Genomic DNA, 23,980 nt, shown 5'->3' with positions numbered 1-23,980 from the left:
AGTGTGTGTGTGTGTGTGTGTGTGTGTGTATCAGTGTGTGTGTGTGTGTGTGTGTGTGTGTATCAGTGTGTGTGTGTGTGTGTGTGTGTGTGTGTGTGTGTGTGTGTGTGTGTGTGTGTGTGTGTGTGTGTGTGTGTGTGTGTGTGTGTGTGTGTGTGTGTGTAGGTTCCATAGTGCTAAATATAACTTGCAGCTTTTAAAAATTTATCAAATTAGCATATTTATAGGAAAACTCTTAATTTGAAAGTATCATACAGCTTTTGAAGAGTGGTAAGTAATCAGGTTTGATCCAAACAGAGGATAGCTCCAATTCCTTGGATCAAGAGACCTCCCCCTGGCATTAATGTACCCTTTGCAGGGAAGTTTACTAAGTCATTTACATAGGTAACTCTTATTCATCTATATGTACAGAAGAGTTTGTGGATAACTGAGATCAGGATTGCTTAGCTAAGCTAGTGATCATTTACTCAGCCACACTAGGTTGCAGTGTAAATTATTTTGTCCAAGGTTAGAGTCTGAAGGCATCATACAGCAAGGAACATGTTCTGTACTTCATCAGGTCCAGGTGCCATAAGCTTGTATTCTGACAATGTCAATGTAACTTTGAGGAGTGTAAAAGGTACAAAATGGGACTTATCACTATGACAGGTTAAATTTAAAATCTAGTAACAGATTCCCATACTGGCTTGAGCTGGAGGATGCTAAACTAGAGGTAGTCCTTGAAAATCTCAAGTAATGTGACTCCTGATAGCTACTGCCATGTCAGTTGGCTAATTTCTTGCCAGCAATGTCAAGGACAGGTGGTGGATTGGAAAAGCACTTGCTCTCCAGTTTTCACGCTTTCTAAAATGTATTCATAACAATACTAGCATTCTGAGTAAATTATTATAATCATATTAAGCACTAAACCTTAGAGGGTCATACAGCACTGCAGAGAAGGATGTGTGAGTGGAGGAGTGTGTGTATGCAAAGGTGATAAGAAAAGCAAGTGCAGAAGTGTGATAGGGCAAGAATTAGTGGCATTTAAAGATGTAGGCATGCCAATGAATGCTGTACATTTGATTGCAAGTACATATAACACAACAAGCATACTTTATTTGAAATGTAGATGGCAATCAGCAGTATGAGTGTCATGTAGAAACACTACACAGTGCACGTCAGGTATATAGCCCAGGTACAATCGAGAGACCACTGAAATTCACATTTGAGAGAATATTTATCCAGGGGTCTGGAAAACAGCAACGGACACAGCTGAGAAAAGGAAAACGGTAGAAAAAAAAATAGATTCAACAATTTATAAATAGAAGTGTCAATGGGAAGACAAATAGTAAAGCAGGTTGTAAAGTGTTCCCAACCTCTAGATAGATCATTTAGCATCCTATCAGAAATGCTGCAGCATATGGCAACTGTCAGCAGCTTTAGCACAGCCATGGAGTAGGTAAAAGCTGTCATTGTCAATTTCTTGGAAGCAGCAGCAGTCAAATATTATCGTGGTCATGCTTCCAAGGAGTCTAATGAATGTCTTCACTTTGGGGAATCAAAGATGGTTGTCCTCCACTGCAAATATAGATGGGTATAGTGAATGACAGTTACTGATGTGCCAGCCACTTTTTAAGGGTCTAAAGAGAATATCTACTTGTATGGCATCTGTACCCATACAATGCAAATTCAGTTGAGAAATGTATGTTAAGTAATTCCATGGCTAACCAATGACAGCAGTGTATTATAATTCACTATCACAGAATATTATACTGGGTGTTCTTGGCTGCCACAAAAAAAAAAAAAAGAGTATGTTTTCCAGTGAAAAGTAAAATCTAAGGGTGGTGGAGCTATGATGTAACAAATGCTTAAGTGTTCAACAATATGCAAACAATTTTGCACGTAAGGGATGTTCTACATACGTATATTCACGTAAAGTGCTATACCTATGACAGTCACTGAACACCATAGAGCAGAGGTGAGAGTTAGCAGAAAGGATAAAGAAATGGGCGGTGATGATGGAAGATGTTAGCAAAAAAGTAGCGGAGCAGAGGGTTCACAGTTGATGTAGCAAATCGGCATCATTTAATAAATTATAGTAAAGTATCTTCATTAAAGTAGAATTTTCAAAGCTTGCATATAAAATTATCAGATACAGTATTATAATAATCAATGACACAAGTTTCAAGAGAAAATTGTTGTTTATTCAACTATATCTCTACTTTCTTCTAGCTGACACTTTTTTTCTAGTCATGTTATCTGAACAGTTATCACCTAATTTTCACAGACTTGCATTTAAAGAATGGACAAGAATTTGTTTTTCTCTCTCCTCTGTCAACAATGGGTCTCACCACTATCAGTTCCATTCACATTTCTGTCTTATGGGCAAATAGAATAACAGAACAGCAGCTATACATACTGAGGCATTTTTTTTTTTTTTTGTTCTTCAGTGATTTAAATGGCCAACCAAAACAGCACATTTTATAAGGTACTGATACACAATACTCATTTCTTAGATGTGTGTTGTAACATCTTAACTTGTTGTAGATTTCACAAACTGTTGGAAGATTTCTTAATGTATATTCAAAGATGCACCGAGTCTATCAAAAACTCTGGTTTTAAAAAAGTAAACCTAGTTCAAATATTATATACATTTTTTCCTTGCACATAAGCACTTACTGGAAACAGTTTTCTACCTCAGTGCTGTACAAGAAATAGTAATAGCATAAAATAAAAATAGTCTGAATTAAACCACAAAATTAATTTCATCTTATTTTACTTTTGTTATAAAATATGACAAACAGCAGTATCAAAAGAACAATATTAACTGTTCTTTGAGGGATCTTTTCTTTACTTTTAATCAGCATAGTAAAATATTAACGTACAAAAAATAACCTAATTTTTGTACCTTGAAATAGGTACAAAAAATAAGTGATACACGATCGAAAAATAATTAATAATAATTATATAAAGTTAATACATTATTGTAAAAATGATCTACCCTCTACATTTACAAGTACAATTAATAATGAGTTACCTGAACAACTCGTTCCATGGCTTCAAGTGGCATATGCTCGATGTGCTCAACATGAGCAATATGAAGACCATGACCCACATCTGACACATGGTCAATACCATTAGTTATTTCCTCAAAATGAGCAGGTGACACCTTCAAGTCAGGAAGTCCTTGAACACTCTGTTCTAAAGCATCCATATGAGGATCCACACTATGCTGCTGCTGCTGTAGGAGTTCAGAACTACTAGCTGCATCTTCTAATACCTGTGTATCACCATTTTCAACTTTTCCAGATCCCATAAATTCTACTGGTGTGTTTGGATCCTCTTCATATTCATCATCATGCATAATGTGACCCAGCTCATCAAGTTTAGTATGGCGAGTAATACGAGTGGGTCTTGCTTTTGGTCTCCCACGCTTTGCCCTTGTACGCCCCCTGCCACGCCCACCACGATTTACTGTTCTCTTGGGTACTGACGATATCATAGAATCAGCAGAAAGGGACTTACGTGGACGTCCACGTTTTTTGCCAGTTGGAGGAGCACCGCATTTCTTCAAGTGTTTTTGTAAATACTGATTTGTTTTGAAAACCTTACCACACCGACAACAAGCAAAAGGCCTCTCATCAGTGTGAAGTTTATGATGACTTCTCAAATCTCCTTTTGAACGAAATGCAGCAGCGCAGTCCACACACTTGTAAGGTCTTTCCCCAGTATGAATGCGTAAATGAATTTGTAAAGAAGCATTCTGAGCAAAGGCTGCTTCACATATCTGGCATGTAAATGGCCTCTCCCCAGTATGCTTTCGCATGTGATTTCGTAAGTGTGTACTAGTGACAAATGAATCCTCACATATGCCACATATATACGGCCTTTCACCAGTATGAGTTCTTTTGTGGCCAGTTAAGTGTGAAGAGCGAGAAAAGGTCTGGCCACACTCAGAGCATGTATACGGACGTTCACCTGTGTGAATGCGCTTATGTGCTTTTAAATTTGAACTCTGAACAAAGGATGCACCACAGTCTTCACAAATATAAGGACGTTCACCCGAATGTATCCTGCCATGAGACTTCAAGTTGGATGAGTTTGAAAATGTAGCACCACACTCATCACAGAAGTAGGTGCGCTCTGTTGGTGTTGTCCGTGGTTTGGGTCGAGATGCTGGTGGTTTGGGTCTGGGTGGTGCTGTTATAATTTCTTGAGGATGGTGGTGGTGCTGAGGCATGGCCAGTTGTGGAGCTTGCATAGGCGGTGTGACCAGCAAATTATTGAATGTGTTGTAATCATACCATCCCGTATGACCTGCTTGCACTAGATGGTCCATATATACAGTGTTCATGTTCACAGTATTGTGGGGAAGTGCCATGTTGCTATTAGCTTTTGGCTCCAACCTCACAATGCTGGCTAAAAATGCTCACTTGCCTGAAATTAAAATTTAAAATAAGATATAGTACTGAATTTTCAATACACATTACAAGAGAATAAATCAAACTTATTTATTTAAACAAAATTCTACCCCTCTTTAGGGTTAAACATTGTTACAGTACAAGCCTGGTATCCTCTTTCTAAAATGTGATTTTTTGTACAGTAAACTTCAGAGGTAAGAGGTGACCATCAATTGCAAAAATTCATAAGAAGCACAATAAGCAATGTTTACCCTATTAGAAATCTTAGCTCCAGGTAAGTAGTCTTGTTCAATAAAATATTTAATTTTAAATACAATGGACCCTTGAGTTTCATAAGCCTCGCACTTCGTAAATTTCACCTTCCAATGACTTTTTTCGTCAAAATACGTATAGCCTCACGGTTCGTCGGTTGTTCGGAATGCATATGAGCAGCCTCAAAGCATCCACACCACACAAAGGCACCCCACACACCATTTCCAGTCAGTGTGGCATTGTTCATTGGCGAGTGACCATCACCCCACGCGTTATGATACATTTCGTAATACATATTCCATTCTTTTTTGTGCTTGCAACTGCTAAATAAGCCACCATGGGCCCAAAGAAAGCTTCCAGTGCCAACCCTTTGGTAAAGAATGTGAGAAACATGATAGAATTCAAGAAAGAAATCATTGCAAAATATGAAAGTGGCGTACGTGTGGCCCATCTTGCCAGGATGTATGGGAAGCCACATACGTATAACCATCGCTTCCATCATGGTGAAGAAAAAGGAAATCAAGGAAGCTGTTGTTGCAAAAAGGGGTAGATATGCTCACAAAGAAGAGATTGCAAATACTCAAAGATGTTGAGAATTTGGTGTTAGCGTGGATCAACCAAAAACAGTTAGCAGGAGATAGTGTTATGCAGTCGATAATGTGTGAAAAGGCAAGGCGCTTGCTTGCTGATCTTGTAAAGAAAATGCCTGCAACGAATGATGTTAGTGAATTTAAAGACAACAAAGGCTGGTTTGAGAGATTTAAGAAGCGTAGTGGCATACACAGTGTGGTAAGGCATGGCGAGGCTGCAAGTTCTAACAAATGTGTGGCTGAAAAATTCATGCAGGAATTCAAGGACTATGTAGAGGCTGAAGGATTCATCCCCCAACAAGTGTTCATTTGTGAAGAAACAGGCATCTTTTGCCAGAAAATGCCAAAGAGGACCTACATCATGCAGGAGGAAACGGCATTGCCAGGACACAAGCCTATGAAAGACAGGTTAGCTCTCATGTTCTGTGGTAATGCTAGTGGGGGTTTCAAAGTGACGCCTTTACTGGTGTATCACTCTGAAAATCCCAGAGTGTTCAAGAAACAGTGTCACTGAGAGTAAACTGTGTGTGATGTGAAAGGCTAACAGTAAGGCATGGGTCATGAGGGAAATTTTCCTTGATTGGTTCAATGAAGTGTTTGGCCAGTGTGAAGAAATACCTCCTGGAAAATAAATTGCCACTCAAGTGCCTCCTGGTAATGGACAATGCTCCTGCTCATCCTCCAGCCTTGGATGATCAAATGGTGGAGGAGTTTAGTTTCATCACAGTGAAGTTCTTGCCCCCTAATACTGCTCCTCTCATCCAGCCCATGGTCATGCAGATCATTTCAAACTTCAAAAATCTCTACACCAAAGCAATGTTTCAAAAGTGTTTTGATGTGACCTCAGACACTCAGTTGACCCTAAGAGAGTTCTGGAAAGATCACTTCAATATCCTCCATTGCATAGGCCTTACAGATAAGGCTTGGCAGGGAGCGACTTCCAGGATGATGAACTCTGCTTGGAGAAAATTGTGGCCTGTGTCCTCGGCAAAGATTTTGAAGGGTTTGAGGCTGACCCTGACAACACTATACCAGTTGTGGAATCTATTGTGGCATTGGGGAATTCCATGGGGTTGGATGTGACTGGCCAGGATGTGGAAGAGTTGGTGGAGGACCACAGTGAAGATTTAACCACTGAAGAGCTGCATGACCTTCATCTACAACAGCAACAGAACACAGCTCAGGAAATTGCTTCAGAGGAGGAGGAAGAGAGATGGAAGAAGGTGCCTTCTTCAAAGATTAAGGACATTTTTGCAAAGTGGAGTGAGGTGCAAACATTTGTGGAGGAACATCACCCTGACAAAGCTGTTGCAAGCCGTGTCAGCAACATTGTAGACACATCAGAAACACAGCTCTCTGGAACAATTTTTTGAGCAACAGGGGTCCAGTGACTCTCATGCTGGTCCTAGTGGCATTAAAAAACAAAGAAGGGAAGTAACCCCAGATAAGGACTTGGTACCTAAAGTCTTTATGGCAGAGGATTCCCCTTCCAAGCAACAGTGTAACTTCTCCATCCTCTCCCCTCCTCCTGTCTTCCATACACCAACAAAAGTCTTCAATAAAGGTAAGTGTGATGTTATTATTGTTTTATACTTGATATCAGATTGGAGGGAGAGAGTATGGAGGAGGTGAATGTATTCAGATATTTGGGAGTGGACGTGTCAGTGGATGGGTCTGTGAAAGATGAGGAGAATCATAGAATTGATGAGGGGAAAAGGGTGAGCGGTGCACTTAGGAGTCTGTGGAGACAGAACTTTGTCCTTGGAGGCAAAGAGGGGAATGTATGAGAGTATAGTTTTACCAACGCTCTTATATGGGTGTGAAGCATGGGTGATGAATGCTGCAGTGAGGAGAAAGCTGGAGGCAGTGGAGATGTCATGTCTGAGGGCAATGTGTGGTGTGAATATAATGCAGAGAATTCGTAGTTTGAAAGTTAGGAGGAGGTGCGGGATTGCCAAAACTGTTGTCCAGAGGGCTGAGGAAGGGTTGTTGAGGTGGTTCGAACATGTAGAGAGAATGGAGCGAAACAGAATGACTTCAAGAGTGTATCAGTCTGTAGTGGAAGGAAGGCGGGGTAGGGGTCGGCCTAGGAAAGGTTGGAGGAAGGGGGTAAAGGAGGTTTTGTGTGCGAGGGGCTTGGACTTCCAGCAGGCATGCGTGAGCGTGTTTGATAGGAGTGAATGGAAACAAATGGTTTTTAATACTTGATGTGCTGTTGGAGTGTGAGCAAAGTAACATTCATTAAGGGATTCAGGGAAACCGGCAGGCCGGACTTGAGTCCTGGAGATGGGAAGTACAGTGTCTACACTCTGAAGGAGGGGTGTTAATGTTGCAGTTTAAAAACTGTAGTGTAAAGCACCCTTCTGGCAAGACAGTGATGGAGTGAATGATGGTGAAAGTTTTTCTTTTTCGGGCCACCCTGCCTTGGTGGGAATTGGCCAGTGTGTTAATAAAAAAAAAAAACTTGATGTCTCATTGTTTTCTGTATGTAAATCTGTATTTAATATAAAACAATATTTTTTGTTAATACTTTTGAGTGTCTGGAACGGATTAATTGGATTTACATTATTTCTTAAGAGGAAAATGGTTTCGCCATTCGTAAATTTCGCCTTGCATCAGACTCTTTGGAACAGATTAATTACGAAATTCGAGTGTTAATTGTAATATTCTACATTTTCATTACATATTTATTTTTCAATGAATTTACACCTGAAACCTATTAGCCAGGAGCATTTGCCACTTGGAAATCTGTCTGGAAAATGCAACAATGGATTTGCAGTGTTATCTTTCACATTCTTGCAAAGTACAGTGGACCCACGGTTAACGAACTTTTTTCACTCCATAAGTATGTTCAGGTGCCAGTACTGACCGAATTTTTTCCCATAAGGAATATTGTGAAGTAGATTAGTCCATTTCAGACCCCCAAACATACACGTACAAACGCACTTACATAAATACACTTACATAATTGGTCGCATTTGGAGGTGATCGTTAAGCGGGGGTCCACTGTACAATGATATGGCACTGCCAGACATAATTCAAATTATATTAATTACACTGTTCCAAAATCCACGTAAAGAGAATTCAAATAAATCTAATATGCTGTGAAAAGTGTGCTGATGTTAAAAATTCCCCTCATCAATAATCGTTCTCATCAATGACAACAATATCATTGTCAGTGTCAGCCTGAGATCTGGGTAGTAAAAGCAAAGCATCTTCTTGTTGTCCCTACCCTACTGCTACCTTCCTCCCTTCTCCTACTGATTGCTGCTGGCAGCACTGCAAAAATGAGATGATACCTAACCAGGTTATCATATCCATATATTTGGAGTTATTAAGATTCTTACTGTTTTTTAACACTCCATCATTCTGTGCATGTAAAGAAGAATGTCCTGACATTGTTTTTTTAGTCACTGAAGTGACTGAAAAACAAACTGAACTAAAAATTTTTTTTTGATCTGTGGTCACTGAAATCACAATTTAAGAGTTTTTACGTATCAGAAGAGTTCAAAGATACAACTAACAGAATACAGTATTAAGTTTTATAAAGCTGAATGACTTGGACAGTGAAGTGGACAGCCTTTGTGAATTAATTTTAATAGTTTCCTACCTCCCAAGGTAGTAGGCTGGAAGACAGCAACCGCCCAAGGAGGTACTACCGTCCTGCCGAGCAAGTGTAAAACGTAAGCCTGTAACTGTTTTACATGATGGTAGGATTGCTGGTGTCCTTTTTCTGTCTTATAAACATACAAGATTTCAGGTACGTCTTGCTACTTCCACTTACACTTAGGTTGCACTATACATGCATGAACAAGCACATATATACACACCCCTCTGGGTTTTCTTCCATTTGTCTTACTAGTTCCTGTCCTTGTTTATATCCTCTTATCTCCATGGGGAAGTGGAACAATTCTTCCTCCATAAGTCATGCAAGTTGTAAGAGGTGACTAAAATGCCGGGAGCAAGAGTCTAGTAACCCCTTTTCCTGTATATATTACTAAGGTCAAAAAGAGAAACTTTTGCTTTTCTTTTTGGGCCACCCTGCCTCAGTGGGATACAGCTGGTTTGTTGAAAGAAGAAGTTTCCTACCTTAGTGAGAAGTGGCCAGAATGTTAAAAAAAAAAAAAAGGTCAAAAAGAGAAACTTTTGTTTTTCTGTTTGGGCCATCCTGTCTCAGTGGGATACAGCCAGTTTGTTGAAAGAAGAAGTTTCCTGCCTCAGTGGGAGATGGCCGGAATGTTAAAAAAAAAAAGTTATAACAATAACTGCATCTGCAGCAGGAACTTTGCTTTGAAAGAAACTTTCTCAAAAAATTCTTGAGGTTAAGAAAGATTAAACAGCTTTGCCATTCTATAAACTGAATAAGAATTACTACAAATCTTCATTAGAGCAAGCCAGAATCTTACAGAAGGATACTGATCAATTTGCTTGAATATCAAGAATAATTCCACTAAACTGTTTAAAATGGCAAGTTAAAAAACATTTTAATGTTACTACAGTACTTTCTAATTAATTTGTTAAGTGGATCAATAAAAAATATAATTTTTATACTTCAGTTTATAAAAAATGAAGAGTGTCATTGTATAGGTTACAACCTATACAGATGTGACAGAGTGAACAGGCAAAAGGGGGGGTTGGCCTGTACATTGCAGAGTCACTTGTTTGTACAGAACTGCTTAATGCCTCAAATGATGTAGTGGAAGTTTTAGCAGTAAAGGTCGAGAACCAAAACCTAGTCATTGTGGTAGTCTACAAGCCTCCGGATGCAACATCCCAGCAATTCCAGGAACAGCTGTTAAAAATTGACCACTGTCTGGAAAATCTTCCAGCTCCTGCACCCAACATCTTGCTCCTGGGGGATTTCAACTTAAGGCACCTAAAATGGAGGAATATAGCAAATAATATTGTTGCAGTAATAACACCAGGAGGCAGCTCTGATGAAAACTCACACTCACACGAGCTTTTAAATCTCTGCACAAAATTCAATTTAAACCAGCAAATAATAGAGCCTACTAGACTGGAGAATACACTAGACCTCATCTTCACTAACAATGATGATCTGATAAGAAATGTCACCATATCAAAAACAATATACTCAGATCACAACATAATTGAGGTTCAGACATGTATGCGTGGAGCCCCAGACCGACATAATGAGACTAGTCACGAGGGAGCATTCACTAAATTCAACTTCAATAACAAAAACATAAAGTGGGACCAAGTAAACCAAGTCCTAACCGATATAAGCTGGGAAGATATACTAAGCAACACAGACCCCAACTTATGCCTAGATAACTTGGTGGCACTCGATGTATGCACAAGGCTTATTCCTCTAAGAAAAAGGAGGAGTAGATGTAAAATAGAAAGAGACAGGCGCTCCCTTTACAGGCGACGGAAAAGAATAACAGAGCGGCTAAAAGAGGTCAATATATCTGAAATGCGTAGGGAGACACTGGTCAGAGAAATAGCAAGCATCGAACTTAAGCTAAAAGAATCCTTTAGGAGTCAGGAATCGCGGGAAGAACTAAAAGCCATAAATGAAATCGAAAGAAACCCAAAGTATTTCTTCTCCTATGCCAAATCAAAATCGAGAACAACGTCCAGTATTGGGCCCCTACTTAAACAAGATGGGTCCTACACAGATGACAGCAAGGAAATGAGTGAGCTACTCAAGTCCCAATATGACTCAGTTTTTAGCAAGCCGCTAACCAGACTGAGAGTCGAAGATCAAAATTAATTTTTTATGAGAGAGCCACAAAATTTGATTAACACAAGCCTATCCGATGTTATCCTGACGCCAAATGACTTCGAACAGGCGATAAATGACATGCCCATGCACTCTGCCCCAGGGCCAGACTCGTGGAACTCTGTGTTCATCAAGAACTGCAAGAAGCCCCTATCACGAGCCTTTTCCATCCTTTGGAGAGGGAGCACGGACACGGGGGTCGTCCCACAGTTACTAAAAACAACAGACATAGCCCCACTCCACAAAGGGGGCAGTAAAGCAACAGCAAAGAACTACAGACCAATAGCACTAACATCCCATATCATAAAAATCTTTGAAAGGGTCCTAAGAAGCAAGATCACCACCCATCTAGAAACCCATCAGTTACACAACCCAGGGCAACATGGGTTTAGAACAGGTCGCTCCTGTCTGTCTCAACTATTGGATCACTACGACAAGGTCCTAAATGCACTAGAAGACAAAAAGAATGCAGATGTAATATATACAGACTTTGCAAAAGCCTTCGACAAGTGTGACCATGGCGTAATAGCGCACAAAATGCGTGCTAAAGGAATAACCGGAAAAGTCGGTCGATGGATCTATAATTTCCTCACTAACAGAACACAGAGAGTAGTCGTCAACAGAGTAAAGTCCGAGGCAGCTACGGTGAAAAGCTCTGTTCCACAAGGCACAGTACTCGCTCCCATCTTGTTCCTCATCCTCATATCCGACATAGACAAGGATGTCAGCCACAGCACCGTGTCTTCCTTTGCAGATGACACCCGAATCTGCATGACAGTGTCTTCCATTGCAGACACTGCAAGGCTCCAGGCGGACATCAACCAAATCTTTCAGTGGGCTGCAGAAAACAATATGAAGTTCAACGATGAGAAATTTCAATTACTCAGATATGGTAAACATGAGGAAATTAAATCTTCATCAGAGTACAAAACAAATTCTGGCCACAAAATAGAGCGAAACACCAACGTCAAAGACCTGGAAGTGATCATGTCGGAGGATCTCACCTTCAAGGACCATAACATTGTATCAATCGCATCTGCTAGAAAAATGACAGGATGGATAATGAGAACCTTCAAAACTAGGGAGGCCAAGCCCATGATGACACTCTTCAGATCACTTGTTCTATCTAGGCTGGAATATTGCTGCACTCTAACAGCACCTTTCAAGGCAGGTGAAATTGCCGACCTAGAAAATGTACAGAGAACTTTCACGGCGCGCATAACGGAGATAAAACACCTCAATTACTGGGAGCGCTTGAGGTTTCTAAACCTGTATTCCCTGGAACGCAGGAGGGAGAGATACATGATTATATACACCTGGAAAATCCTAGAGGGACTAGTACCGAACTTGCACACGAAAATCACTCACTACGAAAGCAAAAGACTTGGCAGACGATGCACCATCCCCCCAATGAAAAGCAGGGGTGTCACTAGCACGTTAAGAGACCATACAATAAGTGTCAGGGGCCCGAGACTGTTCAACTGCCTCCCAGCACACATAAGGGGGATTACCAACAGACCCCTGGCAGTCTTCAAGCTGGCACTGGACAAGCACCTAAAGTCAGTTCCTGATCAGCCGGGCTGTGGCTCGTACGTTGGTTTGCGTGCAGCCAGCAGCAACAGCCTGGTTGATCAGGCTCTGATCCACCAGGAGGCCTGGTCACCGACCGGGCCGCGGGGGCGTTGACCCCCGAAACTCTCTCCAGGTAAACTCCAGGTAAACACCAGGAATAGAGAGTAAAAGTGAGGATGATGTGGCTACACTTGGCATGGATAGACCACAGGCATCAGTAGCTGGTGGTATTGGTGGTGATAGTAGTGGTGGTGGTGGCAGTGCCACGGCTATGCATGACTCTCCAGCCCAGGCTGGGATCCACGCTGCTGACTTGTCAGATCAAGGACAAGGAGTGTCATTCACCACACTACAACTACAACCACAACCAGCTTATGATGCCCAGTATCCACCAGCAAACCGGATCTGGGATTGGCAGCAAAATTCCAATTTTGTTCCCACTCCCCATCAGTTTGATCACTTTCAAAGTGGAATACTACCAGCTTGTTCCCTTGGGAACACTGCAAGTGAACTGGAATTCTCTGAACTATTCTTTGACCAGCCCTTGATGGAAACTATTGTCAGGGAAAGCAACAAGTATTTTGAGTACACAATGGCAAATACGATATCACTACAGTCAAGACTACACTGGTGGAAAGAGACAACTGTGGCTGAAATGTATTTGCTTCTTGCAACAATAATGCTTACGCCTCATGTCTATAAGCATAATATAAAATCATACTGGTCCACAGATTGGCTAATTTGTACCCCGGCCTTCAGTGAAATCATCCCAGTGAACAGGTTTATCTTACTCTTATGTATGTTGCGCTTCTCTGACAAAACTAGGCCTGACAGAGGTGACAGGTTATACAAGATTAGAAATGTTTGTATGTATCTGAAACAAAAGTTCAACATGTACTTTTATCCATTCAAGAATCTTGTGATTGACGAGTCTTTGATTTTGTTCAAAGGTAGACTGTCGTTCAAGCAGTATATACCGAGCAAGAGGAAACGCTCTGGTATAAAACTGTTTGTACTCTGTGACTGTGACAGTGGCTTGGTATTGGATATTATTGTATAAATGGGAAGTAAAACATTAAAAGATACCAGGATGTTATTGGGTATCTCAGGTGATGTATTGAGAAACACAATGGCACCTTATCTTGGTAAGGGGCATACATTATATACTGATAACTGGTACACAAGACCTTTACTCAGTGATTTCTTGCGTGTGAACATGACAGATGTGTGTGGTACAGTGCAATCTAATTGTAAACACATGCCCAGGTTCAACGCAGGCACTCGTGCTGGTGAGGTGCAAGTGTTTACTGCCAATGACGTCACGGCATTACGGTGGCATGACAAACGAGATGTCACATTGTTGACAACCATTCACCCTAACGAAATGAAAGACAGTGGCAAAGTTGATAGAGTGACCAATGAACATATTCAAAAACCAGTAACAGTGACTGATTATACACAAAACATGCATTTGGTTGACAACTGCGACAAGCAGACTGGCTTTGTGGATTGTGTTCATAAGAGTTACAAGTGGTACATGAAACTTTTCTTCCATCTCATGGACATTTCAATGCTCAATGCATATATAATATAATATAATTATGAGTTGTCTGCTGTCAGACACCTCATAATGAAGTACCAGGTAACAACACCTGCTATACAAAACAGTCCTCGAACTCCTCGGGAAATACCCAAGCGTTTGAGGAGGGAAGGTGATCACTTCCTAATACAGCTTCCTGCAACTAAGAAGAAATGGGCTCAGAAGAGATGTGTTGTCTGTGCACAAACAAAACGACAGCAACAAAGACGCAAAGACACTCGGTTTATGTGCAAGGAATGTAAGGTACCTCTGTGCATGATACTTTGTTTCAAGGACTTCCACAGACTGCAGCAGTTCTAGAAACATGTCCAGTGACTGTACATATGTAAATATAAAATAGAACATTAGTAATATACAACATTTGTGCATGTTTATTGTTGTAAACAATACTGGTAAACAATATTATAATTGTGGAAAATAATGTACATTTTCCAAAAATACAGTGTATTTTGTATGTAAATTGATGAAATGTAATATAATTAATAAAATTTAATTTGTAAATAAATAAAGGAACCAGCGACGGTGTGAGCGTCGCTTGGGAGGTAGGATGCCATTGTTTTTGAACTGAGCAGGAGAACGTTAGTGAAAATCCGAAGAATTTTCGTCACTCCAGAGGTTAAATTGTGTTTAAAACCTCTCAAATAGGAGCCGAAATTGTTGGATTTGCAGTCCTGCAGAATGTGATAATTAGACAACTGGACAGGACTCCGTAATTAGGTAGGATGAGGATAAAATCACCCCAGTTGAGTAATGTCTATATTTATGTTGGAATTCTGGCCAGTAATTTCTTCATATTTTAGGCAGGGGTTTGTGTATGACACACCAGGTAATCTCCAGAAATTGGTGAGTGTTATTATTATAAATTCTCCTTCAATGTATATGTAGTCATTTATTAAATTTAACCTCTTGACTGTCGTAACCCCCAATCCTGAGGTGTCTCCTGGTGTCGCAAAATTTAAAAAAAAAAAAAAAAATTTCTTATGAAATGATAGAGAATCTTTTCCCGATTGTAATGACACCAAAAACACAAAAGTTGATGGAAAACTGACGGAATTACGCTCTCTCAAAGTTAGCGACCTCGGCAATATTTACAAATCGGCGATTTCACCCATTTTGAGTCCTATTTTTGGCTAATTCCATTGTTCCAGTCGACCAAACTCATAGCTATTTCTTTAGAACTCCGTTTTTTCTATCGATGAGTACAAGAAACTGCCCATTTACCAATTTCAACTACCCAATAATTTGGTCAGAAATTTGCAATTTGGGCAATTTCACAAAAATTAAAAAATATGACAATTTCAAAATAAGGTCCAGAATGAACAATGCAGACATTCCTGGCTCTAAAATAACATTTTCTTTGTTCATCAGTCATGTCTCCAGGTCCCTCTGATATTACTCTTGCTTTCTATTTTGAATTTTTATTCAAACAAAAAAATAGAAGATTTACTGTTATGCAGACTACTGCAATACTGTAATAATTGTACAAATAATGTCAACCTATTCATGACTGCATATTAGAATGGCTAGTTGGACATTCATTTCACAATGACATCATTTGTTTACTTTTGAACATAGGGAAAAATCAAACATTTCCCCTACTTTGAGCTCCATTTCCAGGTTCTTTTTATAGGAAAACCAATCAAAATCTCCTCTATTTCTATAATATGTTTTCCATTCTATCAAACGAGACCAAGAAAACGAGAATACAACCATAAATACTATACGAAAATAGACCACAAAGTCAGCATTTTAATTAAAAAAAAAATGGTCGGAGTTTTTTTTTTCTCATTATGCACTGCGTGGTGCAGGATTTTTTTTATGTGGTGCACACTGACCACACAGACCCATTCTCTCACATGTGGGCCTACCAGCTTTCTCCTGCTTGATTTGAAGCCGCTAGAATTTATGAGTATACAGTGGACCCTCGACCAACGATATTAATCCATTCCTGAGAGCTCATCGTTAGTCGAAATAATCGTTAGTCGAGTTAATTTTCCCCATAAGAAATAATGGAAATCAAATTAATCTGTTCCTGACACCCCAAAGTATTGAAAACAAAAAAATTTACCACATGAAATATTAATTTTAATACACACAAACTGAAGAAGACATGTACAATTACATGACACTTACCTTTATTGAAGATCTGGTGATGATTGATGGGATGGGAGGAAGGAAGAGTGTGGATGGTGTTAGGGTTTAGAAGGGAAATCCCCTTCCATTAGGACTTGAGGTGGCAAGTCCTTTTCCGGGGTTACTTCCCTTCTTCTCTTAATGCCAATAGGACCAGTTCAGTCACTGGACTTCTGTCGCACAACATATCTGTCCATAGAGGTCTGTACCTCCCGTTCCTTTATGACATTCCTAAAGTGTTTCACAACAGTGTCAGTGTAATAGTCACCAGCATGGCTTGCAATAGCTGTGTAAGGGTGATTTTCATCAAAAAAGGTTTGCACTTTAAGCCACATTGCACACATTTCCTTAATCTTTGAAGTAGACAACCTCTTCAATTTCTCTATCCCCTCCTCCGGAGCAGTTTCCTCAGGTCTGGCCTCTTGCTGTTGAAGATGATCTTGCAGCTCATCAGTGGTTAGTTCTTCATTGTCCTCCTCCACCAACTCTTCCACATCCTTCCCACTAACCTCCAACCCCAAGGACTTCCCCAATGCCACAATTGATTCCACAAATGGCATAGGCTTCTCAGGGTTAGCCTCAAATCCTTCAAAGTCCCTTTTGTCTACACATTCTGGCCACAGTTTCTTCCAAGCAGAGTTCAAGGTCCTCTTAGTCACTTCCTCCCAAGCCTTACCTATAATGTTTACACAATTGACGATGCTAAAGTGATCTCTCCAAAACTCTCTTAGAGTCAATTGAGTTTCTGAGGTCACTACAAAGCACCTTTCAAACATAGCTTTTGTGTAGAGTTTTTTGAAGTTTGCAATGACCTGCTGGTCCATGGGCTGCAGGAGAGGAGTGGTATTAGGAGGCAAAAACTTGACTTTGATGAAGCTCATGTCCCCAGAAAGTCGCTCTGCCAAGTCTGAAGGATGACCAGGAGCACTGTCTAATACCAGGAGGCACTTAAGGTCCAATTTATTTTCCAGGAGGTAATTTTTCACAGTGGGGGCAAATGCATGGTGTAACCAGCCATAAAAAAAGTCCCTAGTGACCCATGCCTTACTGTTTGCCCTCCACAGCACACACAAATTAGCCTTGAGGACATTGTTTTTCCTGAACACTCTGGGAGTTTCAGAGTGATACACCAATAAAGGCTTCACTTTGCAATCACCACTAGCATTAGCACACATCAACAGAGTAAGCCTGTCTTTCATAGGCTTATGTCCTGGGAGTGCCTTTTCCTCCTGAGTAATGTACGTCCTGCTTGGCATTTTCTTCCAAAACATGCCTGTTTCATCACAATTAAACACTTGTTCAGGTTTCAGTCCTTCACTGTCTATGTACTCCTTGAATTCCTGCACATATTTTTCAGCTGCTTTGTGGTCCGAACTGGTAGCCTCACTATTCCTTATCACACTATGTATGCCACTACGATTCTTAAATCTCTCAAACCAACCTTTGCTGGCCTTAAATTCACTTACATCACCACTAGTTGCAGGCATTTTTTTAATTCGATCGTCATGCAACTTCTTAGCCTTTTCACATATGATCACTTGAGAGATGCTATCTCCTACTATCTGTTTTTCGTTTATCCACACCAATAACAGTCCCTCAACATCTTCTATCACTTGCGATCTCAGTTTCGAAAACATAGTTGCACCTTTGGCAAGAACAGCTTTCTTGATTGCCGTTTTCTTGGCCACAATAGTAGCGATGGTTGATTGGGGTTTTGTGTACAACCTGGCCAGCTCGGAGACACGCACTCCACTTTCATACTTAACAATGATCTCTTTCTTCATATCCATAGTAATTCTCACCCTTTTTGCTGTAGGGTTGGCACTAGAAGCTTTCTTGGGGCCCATGGTGACTTATTTTGCAGGTGCAATCACTAAAAACGCTGTGATATGAAATGTTCCGATTGTATGTTTGGATGCGACCGCGGTGGCTGGCTGGTTTGTAAACACTGTCACCCACGGTACAAGTGAGGCGCACTCAGGCCACATGTGGAGGCATCTCGAACGGAATGAATCGCGTTGGTCGAGTTTTTAGCACTAGTCAAGGCAAAATTTTTGCATTAAACTGTATCGCTAGTCGGATTTAACATTATACGATGCCATCATTGGTCATGGGTCCACTGTATATACGTCAAACACGGTACCTATATATTAATGTTTTACCAGAATTCCTGGTGATGTATATTTCAGTTGAAATTAATATAGGTCCAGAGTGACTTGTGGAGATATGAGAGTAGTAGGTATCAAAGGGGGACATTTTTTGCTACCTAGGATGCCCTAAAATTCCTACATGTCTCTGTAACCTTGATAAAGAATAATTATCTTTGTTATTTTTATTAAATTACTAGTATGTATCTAATGAGATTCATCCAGCTAATTTTAATTTTCCACAATAATAATAACTTCAGTGCAGTTACTGTGTTCAATACAATGAGTGTATATATATACATTACATACAGTATTGGTCTCACAGGTCACAAATGTAAGTAGAAAAAGAAAAAAATTAGAAAAGAAAAAGGATAAAATAAGTAAAATAAAGAAATGCGATTTTGCAGAACTCGCTGATGTTGTTGCCACCTGGTCATTTTGGGTCAACTTCCCGCCTCTACATCTCGGTAAGTACTCATCAGATTTTTTTTTTGTTTTATTACCTTCACAAAATTATTATCTTTAATTTTGTAAGAAAAAATAATTAATTTTTTTCAAAATTTCTTGGACACTGGGGCACCCCTTGAGATTTTGCCTTTGGACCCAGAAAGGGTTAATAAAAAAGTATTCTTCTTTCTTACTGCTATTAATTGCTCATAATTTTGTTACAAGTCAAATCTTACTCCAAATTATTATTATTCATCGTTCTTACCTGTCCATTTAATTTTGTTTACCACTACTTGTTTTAGTCACCTTTTATTGTGTTTGCAATTAGCGTATATTCCAATTACTTTTTTGCAAGTCCCAAAACTATCTTTTGCTAGCTAGTACCAACTACCTCATATTTTTTAAATTTTTATTGTGCAATAAACTGCTCAACTTATTTAATATTACAAATCAGATCTTACTCCTAAACCAATATTATTTCATAGTGACTATCTGTCCATTTAACTTTGTTTACCATTACTTAATTTAGTCCCTTATATATTTTCTCCTTTATTTTAGCTTTATATAACTACCCTAGTTCATATATTCACAATTGTTAAAATAATCAAGGTGCTATTCTCAGGTGCTAAAGTGTAATAAGTTCACTATTTTGCCATTATATTCCAAAACTCATTTATTTGATTACCACTTTATTGTTCACCACAACTTATATTAGTCCCTTTTATATTGTTTTCCCTAATTCTAACTTTAAAGAATTACCTTTAAAGTACTACCTACTATCATATTCCCAAGCTCCATTATTTGATCATCACTTTATTTGTTCACCACAAATTATTTTAGTCCCTTTTATATTGTCTCCTTTATTTTAGCTTTAAAAAACTACCTTAGCTCATTATTTTTACATTTGTTAAATAATTCAGGTGCTATTTTTTAGCTTTAGAATATTTACTTTGTTTTATACTTAATTCTAACTATAGATTCACTACAAATCTTATGATTACAAGCATTGATCCTGATACCAACCTCTTATTTAATGACTTGAATGAATCAAACAGTTACTGTAATTACTACACAGCAGAACAATCAAAGGCACTCCTCAGAGCCAACAACAACATAACTGTCTTTAACTACAATATCAGATCTTTAACCCTTTCAGGGTCCAAGGCCCAAATCTGGAGTCACGCACCAGTGTCCTAGAATTTTCAAAAAAAAAATTTGTTATTTTCTCTTATGAAATCGTAGAGAATCTTTTTGTGAAAGTAATAAAACAAAAAGTACGAAATTTGGTGGAAAATTGACGAAATTATGCTCTCGCGAATTTTGATGTGTCAGCGATATTTACGAATCGGCGATTTTGCCGACTTTGACTCCCATTTTAGGCCAATTACATTATTCCAATCAACCAAATTCTTAGCTATTTCACTAGTATTACTTCTATTCTATCGATTGAGCACAAGAAATCGCCAAGTCAACTGTTTCAACTACAAAATAAAGTGATCGGAAATTGTTAATTTGGCCAATTTAACACAAAGTTCAAAATATTCCAATTTCAAAATAGGGTCCAGAATAAACAATGTAGGCATTCCTGGCACTAAACTAACATTTCCTCTGTTCATTAGTTATGTTTTGAGGCTTTACAAATAAATTCCATTTTGATTTTTTATTCACATAATGAATTTTTATTCACACCAAAAAATAGAAGATTTACTGTTATGCAATATTGTAATAATTGTATAAATATCATCACCACATTTGTGAATGTATATTAGACCCACCAGCTGGCGTGTATTAGACGTGTGAGGTCGTTTGTTTACTCTTGAATATCGGCAAAAATTTAACATTTCTGCTACTTTGAGCTCAGTTTCAAGCCATTTCCACTGCTAAAACCAATCAAAATCATCTCTATTTCTGTAATATGTCTTCAATTCTATCAAATGAGACCAAGAAATCGCAAATACAACTATAAAAAACATACGAAAAAACACTGCAAAGTTGCTGTTTTAATCGAAAAATCATGATTTCATTTTTTTTCTCTCATTATACACAGTGTGCTGCAGGATCTGTTTTATGTGGTGCACACATACCACATAGATGTATTCTCTCATATCTAGGCCCAAATGTACCACTCACAGTTTATCAGAGTGAGCTGAGCTCATGGCGTAGATCTACGGTTTGGACCCTGAACGTAAAGCCGTAGATCTACGGGACGGACCCTGAAAGGGTTAAGCAAGCATTACGATGACCTCATAGCATTACTAAATTCCTTGCATGCCAATATGTCCATCATTACACTAACTGAAACCTGGCTAAAGCCTGATACTACTGATGTCTATGCCATTCCTGGTTACACAGCCATACACAACTATAGGCCAGACCAACAAGGGGGTGGCACAGCTATATACTACTCAGACCAACTAGAATGTATCACTAATACTTGCACAAGGGATGAACATGGGGAATTTATAATAGCTAAATTCAAATCCAAATACCTACAAAAACCTCTCACATTGATAAACATCTACAGAGTTCCACAGTCAAACATTAGCCATTTTAGTCAAAACCTAGGAAGTATGATAACTGATGCACGCATGAACAAAAATCACTTACTACTCTCAGGTGACTTCAATATAAATCTCCTGCAAGACCAGGACCCACACATTACTGAATTCACAAACACAATGAGTAACTGCATGTTGCTACCAACAGTAACAAAACCTACAAGAGTTACAGAGACCAGTGTTTCCCTACTTGACCACATCTGGACCAACACCATATCCCCTTTAAAATCAGGCATAATCATAGATAATACCACAGACCACTACCCTACTTTCCTCATAACAACTCTTGGTAAATCACCCCAAGACACTACTAAAGTCACTTTCAGACTTCACAATGATGCAGCCATTAATAACTTCACAACAGCAGTAACAAACATTGACTGGCACACTGAGCTAGAAATCTATACAGATATTGACGAAAGTATTAATAATTTTCTAAAAAAGACCCAATACCTCTATAACAAGCACTGCCCTAAAAAAACTAAACAGATGACAGCTAAGAGACTGAACAGTCCCTGGCTAACACCCAGCATTCTCAAATCCATAAATACAAAACACCTATATGAAAAACAGTACAGAATGGGTCACATCACCAGAGACCAAACAAAACGTTACTCGTCAATCCTAACCAGCCTGATAAGAAGGGCAAAAAAAATTGTATTATGACAACAAAATATCCAACTTACGAGGTGATATAAAAAAGACCTGGAAAACCCTATCAGAAATTCTAGGAATTAAAAAGATATCACGAAATAGCGAAATTAAATTAGCAAAATCAGATGAACCCCAACTCCCACCAACAGAAACAGCAAACAGACTCAATGATTTCTTCTCCACTATAAGAAAACACCTAGCCAATAAAATCCCAAGCTCAGATACCCCACCACATGACTACCTCACTGGCAACTAGGCAACTACCCGAACACACTGTTCCTAGCTCCGACTAACCCATACGAAGTCTCCCTTATTATCAACACCCTAAAAAACAAGACAGGAGATTTAAATACCTTACCACCCTTTATATACAAAAAAGTGTCACAAGTGCTATCACCAATCATTGCAACACTCTTTAACAAATCCATTGAATCCTCTACCTTCCCTACAGTTCTCAAAATAGCAAGGGTCACCCCGATCCATAAAGGAGGAGACCAAACAGACTTGAATAACTATAGGCCAATATCCAACTTACACCCTCTCTCAAAAATCTTCGAAAAATTAATTCATAAACGAATCTACTCCTACCTCATCTCCCAAAACATACTCAACCCCTACCAATTTGGATTCAGGCCTAATAAAAATACTAATGATGCTATTATACACATGCTAGAAGATATATACACTGCAATAGAGAAAAAAGAAGTCCTACTGGGGATCTTCATTGACTTACGTAAAGCTTTTGATACAGTTGAACATGACTTGCTCCACATAAAATTGTCACACTATGGTATAAGAGGGCACTCCCTCAACTACCTCAAGTCATACCTCAGCAACAGAAGGCAATATGTGTACACAAATGGGGCAGTAATTTCATGCACTGGTCAGGGAGGTATACCATCTTTTAGGAGTGAAGAAGAGCAGAATGTAAGTGTGGGGGAGGTACGTGAGGCATTACGTAAAATGAAAGGGGGTAAAGCAGCTGGAACTGATGGGATCATGACAGAAATGTTAAAAGCAGGGGGGGATATAGTGTTGGAGTGGTTGGTACTTTTGTTTAATAAATGTATGAAAGAGGGGAAGGTACCTAGGGATTGGCAGAGAGCATGTATAGTCCCTTTATATAAAGGGAAAGGGGACAAAAGAGACTGTAAAAATTATAGAGGAATAAGCTTACTGAGTATACCAGGAAAAGTGTACGGTAGGGTTATAATTGAAAGAATTAGAGGTAAGACAGAATGTAGGATTGCGGATGAACAAGGAGGTTTCAGAGTGGGTAGGGGATGTGTAAATCAAGTGTTTACATTGAAGCATATATGTGAACAGTATTTAGATAAAGGTAGGGAAGTTTTTATTGCATTTATGGATTTAGAAAAGGCATATGATAAGAGTGGATAGAGGAGCAATGTGGCAGATGTTGCAAGTATATGGAATAGGTGGTAAGTTATTAAATGCTGTAAAGAGTTTTTATGAGGATAGTGAGGCTCAGGTTAGGGTGTGTAGAAGAGAGGGAGACTACTTCCCGGTAAAAGTAGGTCTTAGACAGGGATGTGTAATGTCACCATGGTTGTTTAATATATTTATAGATGGGGTTGTAAAGGAAGTAAATGCTAGGGTGTTCAGGAGAGGGGTGGGATTAAATTTTGGGGAATCAAATTCAAAATGGGAATTGACACAGTTACTTTTTGCTGATGATACTGTGCTTATGGGAGATTCTAAAGAAAAATTGCAAAGGTTAGTGGATGAGTTTGGGAATGTGTGTAAAGGTAGAAAGTTGAAAGTGAACATAGAAAAGAGTAAGGTGATGAGGGTGTCAAATGATTTAGATAAAGAAAAATTGGATATCAAATTGGGGAGGAGGAGTATGGAAGAAGTGAATGT

The 23,980-nt window shown here is 39.2% G+C and overlaps 1 protein-coding gene across 1 annotated transcript in view; it reads right to left on the bottom strand.

Annotated features, from left to right (window-relative positions):
• The window catches only part of LOC128688848 (zinc finger protein 585B), a 96,458-nt gene that overhangs the window by 59,262 nt on the left and 13,216 nt on the right, over window positions 1–23,980 (bottom strand). The window contains exon 3 of the mRNA XM_070085648.1: window positions 3,007–4,416. Coding sequence (XP_069941749.1) covers window positions 3,007–4,360 — 1,354 coding nt within the window. The 5' untranslated portion in view covers window positions 4,361–4,416. The remainder of the gene's footprint in view (window positions 1–3,006; window positions 4,417–23,980) is intronic.

This window comes from Cherax quadricarinatus, chromosome 16, assembly GCF_038502225.1.
Source record: "Cherax quadricarinatus isolate ZL_2023a chromosome 16, ASM3850222v1, whole genome shotgun sequence".
NCBI lineage: Eukaryota > Metazoa > Arthropoda > Malacostraca > Decapoda > Parastacidae > Cherax > Cherax quadricarinatus.
This window is presented reverse-complemented; position numbering and strand designations above follow the sequence as displayed.